Here is a 12,113-nt window from a genome sequence, read left to right on the forward strand (position 1 = left end):
AAAACCAACAAACAAACAACGGGGCTGCGCCGAGGAAGCAGCACCTGGTTCAGCTCTACAGCAGAACCCCCCGGGGACCTGCCTGGGAGGAACCAGAGGGGTTTTGCTTCCAATTTTGCCTTTAATCCCTCGGCTCCCCGATGGCAGGAGGCTTGCGGCAGCACTTTGCCATGCTACCTCCCTCCTGACCTATGCCCAGCGTGAGACCCTTGACAGTACTTATTTACCTGCTGGAACCTGTCCAGTATTTGCTTCTGCTGAGGAGCAGGGTTGGGGATGGCCGGGAGGGTTTGGAATTGGCTCGGGACCATCGGAAAGCTCCTCTGCTGCTCTGCGGTTAGGTGGAGAGCGTGGGTGGGAGTGGGAGGTTTGATCTGGCCCTGGGATGGAAACTGCAGCTGGAAGTGGGGGGAGTGGGCATGCTGGACCTCCGCCAGCACCGGGAGCTGGACCTGGAGCTGCACTGGCGGCGGGGCAGCTTCTGCCTGCACCGGTGGCGGCTGGAAAGGTGGCTGAGGCTGGGAGGGTGGGTGCAGGGGATGCTGCCCCCCCCCGAGGGGGGACAAGGCCAGCTGGTTCTGGATGACATAGAGGCTGGGCATGGGTGCCTGGGGGGTGCAGGAGCGGGAGAGCGGCTCGGAGGGGGGCCGGGAGAGGGTCTGTGGCTGGGAGGGAGGGCGTGAGTGGGGTTGGGAGGGGGGTCGGGAGAGGGGCTGGGGCTGGGAGGGAGGCCGGGAGGGGTGGGGGGACTGCATTTGGGAGAGGTGGGTGGCCGGGAGCTGCGGGCTCTCCCCCAGCGGAGGATGAGGTAGCGAAGGGGACGGGGAGGCTCCAGGGAGCTTCTGCTGCCCTGCAGGTAACTGAAACAGAGAAGGAAAGAGGAAGAAGTTAGTCGAAGCTCAGGAAGGAGTTTTGCCCTAGAAGATGCCCACGGCTTTCTCGGCTCTGTCAAAATACGATGGCCAACCATGCAGGCAGCACAAACCACTCTGAAAGCAGCTTTGCAAATCGCTCGTAGAGCATCTCTGCCTCCTGCAGTAACAAAGCCCCAGGAAAACGAGCTCCTGCTCTTGGCCGATCTGCCCTAGCACCCTCCCTAAGCCCCTTGGGTAACACTGCTAGGGCAGCCCCCGTCCCACCTGGGGATGCCGGGGGGCACGGTGCCACCGCTGGACTCGCCCAGCCCCGAGCATGCCCCAGTGTCGCTTTTAAAAGCATTTTTAGGGTCAGGATAAGGTAAAACTGCAGGAGGGTATCTACCCCAGCTTTGCTCAGGCTTCTAAAAGCAGCTCCACGCCATGGCCACGTCAGCCGAGGCAGGGACCCACGGCGGCCGCAGGCAGAGGGATGCTGAGCCCATCCAGCCTGCTGCTCCTCCCCGTGAGATCGGGGGAAGAAGCGTTTTCTAGTTTTCTTCCCCAAAAACACCCTTACCACTGCCCCCAGGACTGGCTGGAGCAATGCTTGGACATATCCTGCCCTCCTTTCCCACCACAGACAATGCAAATCTGAGGCTGTTGCTCCCCTGGGGAAGGGGATCCGTGGCCATTGGTTCCCCAGAGCTGGCTGGGGGTTAACAAGGATGGCCCTAATGGCCCTCGCTGCTGCGAGTGCCCGCTCAGCATCCCGCTGTTTAAACTTCTGGGGAGAGATTCACCCCAGGTGCTGCGCTCTCCCTGTGCCTCAAAATATCCCTCTGATTAATTATAGTATTTTGCAACTACCAATCGCCATGGAAATATAAAGAATTGGGGGGGGGGGGGGGGGGGGGGAAGTAATGAAGCCTCTGGCAGGGACAAAAATGGACCAGACAGCAGCTTGCAAGTGCGAAGGGAGAGGAGAAGAAAAAGCAACGCAGGGCAGCAGCAGCTTTCAGGGTTAGTGAGGACCTGCAGGCAAGCGAGTGGGAGCAGCTGGAGCTTGGAGGGGAGATGGATAGACAGAGGGATGGACAGCGGGGCGGCTGGCAGGGGGAGGAGAGCTACAGCCCAGCTGTGGGGAACTGGGGGGCATCCCACCTCCGGGCAGAGAGGGGACTCCCGCAGCCCCCCAACTTTGGCTGCAGCTTGCCCCTTCTGCACGCCTGGGGCTGTGAGTTGTGGTCCGGCAGCAGCTCGCCTTCGCCAAATGATAAATTACTGAAGTCCGCTTAATTCTGGGCGCCAAGCTGCCGGGTGCAAGGAGGGAGCATCCTGCCGTGCTCAGAGCACTTCTCCCCTCTCCTTTCTGCCAAGGTGAACGGAGCAAACCTGGCTGCTTCGCTTTGAAAGCAAAACCACAACCCTTTCGTTGGCTATATGTAGGTCCAGCGGAGAAAACCGGACTGGAGGAAGAGCTTGGAAGCTTTAAAAGATGAGCAGGGCAAAAATAAATGCCAGGAGATGTCTGACAGCACCCAAACCCTCTGCTGTAGCACACGCAATGCGCTGCAGTGCACGGTTTTCTGTTGCTGGATCAGTTTTCCGTACAGCACCATGCGACGCGCACAGGGAACATTTAGCAGTGACCACGTTTACGGGTCCTCCTCCTCCTCTGCCTGCCTCTCGCCACATCCATCCCGGCACGCTATGCCTGCTTCATCGGCAACGCCGCAAGGCAGCTGCCGAAGAGAAAACCATGGCTGCTTTCGTCCTGGACACGGGCACCGCGTCTTCCACGGCTGGTGGCTGGCAGGAGAGGCAGGACAGTCCTGGTACAGCCGGCGAGGAGAACAGCTCTCTCTGGAGGCAGGAGAGGGACTTTGCAGGGGAAGGCACCGGGACCCATCGCGTCCGATCACAGTCCGATAACGCAACTGCAGCAATATTTAACACAATCGCAGATTTAGGTATGTCCCGGCAAAAAGCCTACCGTGATGCGCAGGAGAACCCCCACACCGTTATGACTAAGCATTAATACTCTACCTGGCATTGAAACCTGCATTAAATGGCAAATAGAGACAAAGCTGGTGGAGCTAGGGCACACCGTGCATGCCGAGCCCTGCACATCGGGCTTCTCCCGATGGCGGGAAGGGTTTTCTCTATTTCCGAATCTCAGAGGGGGGTTGCAAGTTTCTTAAACCCCCGGTGATGGCTCGAACTGTAACCCTTTAGTCACAGGCAGATGCCTGGGTTTAATTATGCTGAAATACCGGGAGGTGACTGTCAACATCAAGCCCAAATACCTCGAAAGACGCTTCCGTGCTACTAGTTACGCCGAAGAAGTTCAAATGAGAATTTTAAAGCTTTCCACTATTGAAATAATAATGATAAAATAATAGAGTGCTTGCTCTCTTCCCATTTCTTTCTTTGATAATTCAGGGACTTTGGTAGGTTATGGACCAGCACCCACCTTTATGAATATGAGTTTAAGAAAAGCCACAACAGTTCAAATCTGGCATCTAAAATGTCACCAAACCCTTTACCAATGTAGGTAAGGCCAGATGAGATGTCCGCAGCCCTTGCTGGACTGACCCCGACCTCCTCATGCTGGTACACGGGTGGGTCGCAGCCAACGCATCCACAGCGGAGACTCTTGCAACGAGACGCTGCACGTTGCTGCCCACCCGGCTACTGTTGTCACTTCTAGAGCCACCCAATTATTTTTAAAGGTCTGACTCGAGCTAATGAAGGTAGAAAACCCTAAGTGGGAAAGCAGGGCTGACGCCACGGGCTGAGCTCGACCCCAAGCTGCAGACAGAGCATGGGGACGAGGCGGACACCGAGTCCACGCCGACCCCTCTGTGCCATGGTGACCTGGATGGACCCATTGCCAGCTCCTCCTTCCAAAGGCAAGGTGATGGCACTCGACTACATGCAGAGCAGCCCCGAGCCCCACTCATTGCTCCTGGCAACTTTAAATGTAAACACCTACTGAGAAAGGGAATTGCCCTACGGTGGGAAGACAACATGGAAAGAATTAAGGTGACACAGGAGCACTTCTAGCACCTACGGCGTGTAAAGCAAGCCCAAAAGCAGGGCTCTCCAGGGCCTGCCGCACTCGGTGTCAGTCTCCAAACACCCAAAAGGCTGCAAACACCGCGGCCACCACCCGGAGGGGCTCTACTTGCCTGTTGTAGGAACATCTGCACGGAGTCCTGGTTGATGACGGCTCCGGCAGCTGCCTGCCCCAGGATGATCTTCTCCGGGCTGGAGACCAAGCTGGGGCTGGGCTGGGAAGTCACGGGCTGCTGGGCAGGTGGCGGAGGCGGTGGCGGCACGTTGAGCTGGAGCGAAGCGGGTGGCTGGGAGGCGGTTTGGACGGTGAGGATGGAGGACTGGTCGGTGCTAGGCAGCAGGCTGGCCCCCGAGGCAGGCTGTGGCTGGACGAGGCCAGGGCTTTGGCTACTGGTGGTGGCAGAGGCTTGGATGCTCACCGCCTGGCCGAGGTTCTCGGTGGTGTTGAGCATGGCCACCTGGTTGGGCAACGTCACCCCCTGGATCACCGTCTGCCCCGTCTGGCCCAGCGAGGCGGCCACTGAGGGTTGGCTCTGTGTGGTCAAGCTGCCTGCCAGTGAAACAGGCATCTGGAAGAGAGCTGGCTGACCCACCTGGCCAGGCTGGAGCTGGATGGGAGCCGAGAGTATGTGAGCGGTGCCATGGGCGTTCTGCGAGGTGAGCACCTGGCCCAGGTTCAGCTGGCTGGCGATGTTCTGGTTGGTGAGGATCTGGGCCGGCAAGGCTTGGTTGGTTATCAGCTGTCCACCTGGCCCTTGGCTAGTTATGATATGGGCTTGCCCGCCTGGGTGGGAGGTGGTCAGGATCTGCCCTCCCATGTTGGCCTGCAAGGCGGAGAGCTGCTGGGGTATCTGCATGGCAGAGGCGCCTGCCAGCTGCCCAGGGAGGAGGAACTGGTTCTGGCCCTGCAGCACGGCCTGCGGGACATGCTGGGCAGGGATGACGATGCTGCTGCCCTGGTTCAGCAAGTGGACGCTCATGGGCTTGCTGAGGGCTTGCTGCTGCGGCGGCGGCTGCTTGAAGACGTTGGCTGGAAGCCCTTGGGGGAAGCCTGACAGCACCACGTTCTGCCCGGGTTTGCTGGCCATGAAGGTCAGGTTCTGCTGGGCCTTCTGCTGCTGCAGGGCAGCTTCGTTCTGGATGGTCAGGGTGGTGTTGTTGGAACTGAAGGGCTTGGGGGTGATCTGGTACAGTTTCTGCTGGAGGACCCCGGCGGGTTTGGGCTGAATCGGGGTGGGCGTCCTGTGAATGATGACATTTTGGGCCTGCACCAAGGGGCTGCTCAAGTTTGAGGTGACGGTGAGTGGCTGGGAGCCTTGAGTCCCAGACACGCTCCCAAACATGGAGTTCCCGTTCAGCGTCGTGGTGGCCGCTGTCGGCAGGTTCTTCTGGATGACGAGACTGGTGCTCTGCGGAGAGACCCCCGTCGAGGCGAGGGTGACCTGCTGCTGCTCGGGCGCCGTCTGGGTGATGTAGCTGCCGACGGGCATGGTGGCCACTTGGGAAGGCTGAACCTGCTTGGCAATGATCTGCTGCGCCGGCTGGTTGATGGCCATCACTTGCTGTCCGACCACCTGAATCGGCCCGATGCCCAACGTCCCGCTGGGGCTGCCGTTGGGCAAGCCCTGGAGATTGGAGATGGGCTGGATGGTGACGTTCCCCAAGCCAACCTGCTGGAGGAAAGGCTGAACGCTGATGGCCTTGTTGACAACATCTGCTCCTACCGACTGCTGCACCAGGGCTTGGTGCGTCAGGACAGCGGGTTGCTGCAGCCCGATCAGGTCGGCTCCACTGGAGAAAATCTGCGGGGTGCCATCAGAGGCTGTCTGCACCACCGGCTGAAGGGTGGGAAGCTGGAAGGAGCCCAGGTCCAGCTCGGCTTCCGCCTCCAGCGTCTGCTCGGTGATGTTGGCCTCTTGCAGGCTCTGCTGGAGGATGTCACAAGGCTGGTCTGAGTTCTGCAGGTTCACCCCGCTGCTGGACGGTGACCCCAGGATGTCATCTTCTAAAAAGTCGAGGTCCACGCTGGTCGTGGGCTGGCTCTGCTCGGTGCTCAGATGGTTGCCGGAGGACTCTTGTATGTGCAGCTGGGAAATCGCCAGTCAGAGGGGAGAAGAAAGAAGGCATTGAGCTCGAGCATGAGGAAGAGGGCTACAAGTCAACCACTCAACAGCTTTTGTGAGCCACCTCAGAAAAGAGCGGGCGAACAGTGCCCTCAGGCAGCCTGCACCTCAGTTTGCTAAGCATGGAGAGCATTTTGGCATCCCCCAGAGAGCCTAAATTAACGTGCGGCATCATTTGAGAGCAGGCGAGCTGGACATCAAACGACTTGCTTTAAGTGAGGGAGGGGGCCAAGGGCAAAGCTCGTTAACAGCATCCCAAGGACAGGTTAAAAGCTTTACGTTTATCATGCGTTAAGCCGTTTCAAGGCCACCAAGTAGAAGAGTTCAGAATACATCCCTTGTCTTTAATTCTTAAAAATTAAGCTGTTATCGGGATGGGAGTGGAAATTTCATATTCTGGAAACAAGCCTAAATACTCCATGAAAACCCATCCCTTTTCTTGCAAGAGACGTTCAAGCAGCAGCCGAGTTAACCTCAGACACACGCTGCAGTCTGTCACTATAGGCAGCCCTCCTATAGCGAGGGTGTAGGAAGGGCGTCCCTAGGCAAGCACCTTGCGCGCAAAGACTGCACTGGGAAGAACCAGGAAAATAACAGAAAAGCAACATGCAGCCTAACCTCGGACCCCACCAGCTTTGCGCCGTCAAGTTTTACAAAACACAGATCTACTAGGAAGTTAAAAAATAAAGTAAAAAGTCAAAGCAGAAGTAAGCCTCAACTCCTAGATAAATTTATTGGTTATAAAGCATCGGCAGCTTTATCCAAAGTCTTCGTAAAAAATAAAGCACAATGGGGGGGGGGGGGAGGGAAATCAAGACTTATTACAATGTAACTGGAAATAGAGAAAAAAATTCATGCTTGAATGTTATCCATGCAGAGTAACCCATGCTCTTGGGGGAAAAGAAGAAAAAACAGAGGATTTTTAGACTCTACTTCCACATATTTTACCTTCGCTGCGGCAGCAGTCTGCAAGGAAAGGGAGCACTCCAGCCTAAGGGGAGACTAAGAGGAAGGGGATTTGTCTTGTCACCAACTTTTTTAAGCATTCTTCCAAATTATCTGTACCACCTTTGAGGTGTGAGAGCACGGTGACACCTTTCTCTTTCTTCGCCCGATTTTCTATCCTCAAAGCTTTTCCCAGGTTAAAAGCAGACTTTATATCTGCACGTGAAACCAACTTTTCTCCCCCGATATACGGGGAACCTGTTGGAGCTATTTCTCTGTAAATCTTGGGGAATAATCCCAGCATCCTGCCTCTTTTGCTAGACCGGGGAAACAGATGAAAAACAAGCCTGCGAAACAACAAAAAAAAAAAAACCAAAAAAAAAAAAAAGAAAGGTTTCTAAGCTGACGTTCCCCAAGTATAAATTAAAAAAATACATACCCCAGCACCTTCAAAAAAGGCACTGGCTGCATCTCCTGTGTTGTCCAGGAGATCATCACTGTCAATCTGTAATTAAAAAGATTTTATTTACTTTCTTTAGATATAGTATGAAAAAAAAAATTTAAAAAAAAAAAAAAAAAAGTGCAGTGCTGATGGGCAGCCCCTAGAAAGTGCTGAGCTCTCACCCAGGGGCAGCGGTGGGGCAGCGTCCCTCCCCGTCCCCTGCTGGCAGGCACCCCATTTTGGCTCAAAGTGCCCCAAAACCCCGGCTGGCTGCTCCACATGGGCAGCAGCGGGAGCTGCCGGTCCAAGAGCTGCCCAGTGCGCTTGGCCGGGGTCCTAAAAAGTCCTAAAAACTAAAAGAATCCTGAACTTGGGGTTTCTTTCTTTTTAAAAAAAACCTCATTTTTTTTTTTTTTTTAATAATAATAAACAAAGGAAGCTTGTGTTAAAGTTTTTGGTGAATAGAAACAAGTTCGTCGCTCACCTTTTCGGATCCATGTAAAAAATCATTCAAGGCCTGAGGATCGCTGCAAAACAACACACAAAACCATTTAGGGATGCAACACGTGACCCGCGTTGAGTCGGGAGTGAAATGCGTGTTTCTAATTAATGCATTAACATAACTTTGAATACTCTTAAGTGCAATAACTAATGATGTACACCAATTTATACTTCAGTGGCTATGCTTTATTACAGACAGAAGTTAACGTATAGGTGGTCAGTTTTCTCCTGAATCACTAACACTGCCTTATTCCCCTTCCCCTGTTAATTCTGCAAAGTCCCAATTACCAACAGTTTCGTAATCACAATAACCCCCCTTTGGAAAATTAGCCCGTGTTGGCTGTTGACAGGCAGTTTGTCAAAAAATCGTTTGGGCGACCTAGCTAATGAGCATCCCCAGCCCAGTGCCATTGATGGCCAGCAAGGACTGGAGTGCAAAAAAAGTCATAGTTGTTGGCAAAATATCAGAGAGGTGGGATTTATTCACATTATAAGTGGGACAAGTGAAACACGGGATGCACAGAGTCTGTTCTTTCCTCACGTAAAGTCGTGTAAAACCTCCTCCGGCACAGCCCTAGAGAAGCCCAGAGCCCTCCAAGATTTACAGGAGGGAACAAAAACATACATCAGGAGGGGTTTCTAAGTTTGGGAAGTTTACAGACCCTCTGGAGCACACCTCAGATGATTTTTGGCTCTGGGAGACCCAGCCCGGCACTGGAGAAGCCCTGGTGACCAATGGGGATGTGCCTACAGACCAAGGGTGGCAGAAACCCCTTCCCACCTCTACACCTTGCCCAAAACAGCACGAGAGCAGCGTCCAGCTCACAGCACCATGCTACTTACCAAATTACATCTAGCAGGCACCGGCCATCTTCATCATCCATGTCAACTGCAAAGAGCAGAGAGAGACCACATTACCATCAGGAGGGCAGAGGGCTTGGGAGCTGCTCCTTGCTCCCTTCGTCCCAAACACCGCGCTTTGCTCTTCCTCCCCATCCCCAGTGATGATGAGGATGTCCTGCTGTTATCTGATGGTGGGGGACAGGGGACCAGACCAGAAGACACCCCGACAGGAGTGTCCACCACTCAGGGGGGCATCAACCCGCTGCCAGAAACCCCATGAAGGTGCTGCAGGTGGGAAGGAGCAATCCCACCCAAGGGACAGGCTGGGGCCACCAGCCAAGAGAACAGCTCTGCAGAAGAGGACCCCAGTTCAACGTTGACCAGCAATGTGCCCTGCAGCCATGGGGGCCAACCAAGGCCAGAAGAGGATCGCCCAGACAGACTGGAGGACCGAGTGGTGCAAGGTTACGGCCATCAGCAGGAAACCCATTGCCCCTCTCCATTGGAGAAGCTGATGGCAGCAAAACCACCCATCTCCACCATCGCTTCCTTGAGCAGCGGTGACGGGCGAGACAACTGGGAAGCCAAAAACATGGTCAGCCAAGCCCTGTAACCAGCAGCCGAGGGACCCCCTCGTCCCTCCACTACGCTCAACCCTCCATCGCTCCCGTCCCTCCATCATGGTTGCTCATCCCTCCACCGGACAGATTTTACCAGCAGTTCTCCCAACCAGGGGTTAGGTTTTGCTCTGAAACCCAAACTGGCAGGTTTTTGGGCTTGTTTTCACCCCGCTGAGGGGGACCGGTGACCCTCACCAGCTGCGTCCAGCGTAGGATGGTCCCAAACCCTCAACACCGGGAGCAGTGGGAGGCGGCACGAGCCAGATCCCAGCACCCACAGGGACAGCTTGGCCATAACTCTTATTTAAAAATTGCACATTTGTGCATTTTTCTATCCCTAAAACTTTCACTGTGACAAAACGTATTTGGAGGCGTTTTGCTTCAGAAGGTGGAATTGAGGAGTTTCTGCCGATAACCTGAGACCTGGCACTGGGCCACCTCCTCGCAAAACCTTTTTTATGACAGGGTCTGGAAAATAGTGGGAGGTTGGGGCTTGCTTTTTAATTTTTTTGGTGTTTGCCCTCTTTTCCTCAGATCTGCTCCACAGCTGTGGTCTGGGCAGGGTTTGGAGGTGCAGTGGTACAAAACTGCCTAATGAGACTCAGCTAATAAGGAGGAGGAGAGGAGAGGAAAAAAAAAAAAAAAGTCGTCAGCTATCTCAGTAGACTATAAAGATAAAAAATGGGGAAACTCACTGCAGGATAAACACAACTTTTATGGGCTGAAGTTCATGGTTTTGAACAATCTGACTTCCATAGTTGTCTGTTGGCTGTAATTATTTTCAGGACCTGCAAATGAATAATCTAAATATGCCAGTGAAACTCCACTAATTACTCTGGAGAGGACTGTAACCTGAAGAGCACACACTGTTCCATGTATACAATAGAATGAGACTGTGTATTTTAATTTTTTCCACTATTTCAGACGTTCTGCTGAGTATTTACGAATAACGAAACAACTACAGAAATGCAGAATGGAGAAGATTTTCTCCAAGTTCCAGCTTAAATCTTCCCCTACCCAGCAGGCACACACAACATCACACCCCCCTAAGGCAGCAGAGCCTCGCCCGCCGGGCTCAGGACGCACGCTGGCATTTCTAACCATGCACCAGGCAAACCGCTGTAATTCCTAAGACTGAGAAAGCCCGGCTCAGCACCACAGAAATCATCCAAAAAATGATGATGTTTATAAAGCTTTCCCCCCATCTTTGGCTTTCTGCTACGGCCCTCCTGTAACAGAGGCTTGGGGGGATTTGTGAATTAAGAGATGCTTTGCCGCTATCTGGATTTCTGCCTTGTCACTTGGCGATATTGATTACAGACGGCTCGCCGGCTTGGGAGGAGGAAATTAAAACTGCTTTTTAAAGCGATGATGTACGGCAGCCATGCTGGGTGCCCCTGCAAGAAGAGCGGATCCTGACCCTGAACACACTCGATGGGTGTCCAGGAATTACAGTCAGGCGGAGCAAGGGCAAGACGCTATTAAATTAGACCAGGAACATTCTATCTTCACAGTTATGAAGTAGTGCGGTGATGAGTCGGGTCAGGTCCTTTATCGCTAGTTAACGGACAGGAGGGAGAGCCGGGGCCTGAATCTTAAAAATATTAACTAAAAAGCTGTATTCAAAAGCAAACGAAACCCCCAGTGGTCTGAATTCTCACCGCAGATATAAATATATAATATTCCTTAAATATACGCAATAAACCTGCTTACTTTTATCCGTACACGTCAAGCAAAGGGCACTAGGGAGGAGCTGACAGCGAGCATCACCCCGGCTGTGTTTGAGGACAACATTCTGTTGCTATAGATGAGGAATGAGTGATGTCATGAACAGCAAGCAGCATCACCACCGCAGGGCAGGGGAAGGCACAGCAGGGAAGTTATTATGTCAGCTGATAAAACGCATTTGAAGTAAAACAAAAAGTAGAGAAATAACAGATTCGCTAAAGGATTCGTTTTGCTGCTGGATCTGGTGCATCCTCACTGTTGTTGGGGTAGAACGAAACCAAAATATGCCAATAACACCAAACAGGTGATTAATCAGTGACCCGAGACGGCCCATTTTCACCCCTTTTTAACCCACAAAGTAGCATCCCTGGGTTAGTTTCATTCAAAATACCAACTACCTCAACCTCCTGCAAGCATCCCTCTTCCAGCAGCTTTACTGCAGGGAGGACGGCGTCCTCCCTCCAGCTCATGCACTCGGTATACGTTATTTTTCATTTATTTCTACCTCCAAAAATACACTTACCTATATCACAAGAGTTTTAAGACTATACAAGTATTTAAAACTCTTTTGAGATGGGAAGCAGAGGAAAAGTGTTCTTAACCTCACAGGTGTGATAGGAGATGATGCGGTCTCCCCCTTTGAAAAGCGTGAGCAGAGATACGAAATCACCAGGGAACGGGAGCATTTCACAAGCGTTAATGTAACTCTGCACCCGGGAAATCATATTTGAGGCTCTCCAATGAAAAAAAAACCGGGTGTCCTCAACATCCTGACGATTAGTTTGAATTATTCTTTAACTGGGAAGTTACATATGACACTGACACAGACTGCCGGTGGAAGGAAAGGCTCCCAACCCTCAACCTCATGCAATATTTGAGCTGCAAACTGAAGCTGGAGGAACCATCCTTTAGAGAGAGCTCTGAAGCTCAGATGGAGCACAGCACTTTGAAGCGCAAAGTACAAGAAGCCAGCAAG

The 12,113-nt window shown here is 53.1% G+C and overlaps 1 protein-coding gene across 6 annotated transcripts in view; it reads right to left on the minus strand.

Annotated features, from left to right (window-relative positions):
• The window catches only part of BICRA (BRD4 interacting chromatin remodeling complex associated protein), a 35,740-nt gene that overhangs the window by 6,372 nt on the left and 17,255 nt on the right, over positions 1-12,113 (minus strand). For 3 of the 6 annotated variants that reach the window (XM_052779409.1, XM_052779408.1, XM_052779411.1), the window contains exons 2-6: positions 8,790-8,835; positions 7,930-7,972; positions 7,443-7,508; positions 4,049-6,022; positions 228-860 (exon numbers count right to left, since the gene is read on the minus strand). In XM_052779409.1, coding sequence (XP_052635369.1) covers positions 228-860; positions 4,049-6,022; positions 7,443-7,508; positions 7,930-7,972; positions 8,790-8,835 — 2,762 coding nt within the window. The remainder of the gene's footprint in view (positions 1-227; positions 861-4,048; positions 6,023-7,442; positions 7,509-7,929; positions 7,973-8,789; positions 8,836-12,113) is intronic. The other 3 variants (XM_052779414.1, XM_052779412.1, XM_052779410.1) reach the window with 2 other exon arrangements.

The sequence above is a fragment of the Harpia harpyja genome (assembly GCF_026419915.1).
Source record: "Harpia harpyja isolate bHarHar1 chromosome W unlocalized genomic scaffold, bHarHar1 primary haplotype SUPER_W_unloc_1, whole genome shotgun sequence".
In the NCBI taxonomy this organism is placed as follows: Eukaryota; Metazoa; Chordata; class Aves; order Accipitriformes; family Accipitridae; genus Harpia; species Harpia harpyja.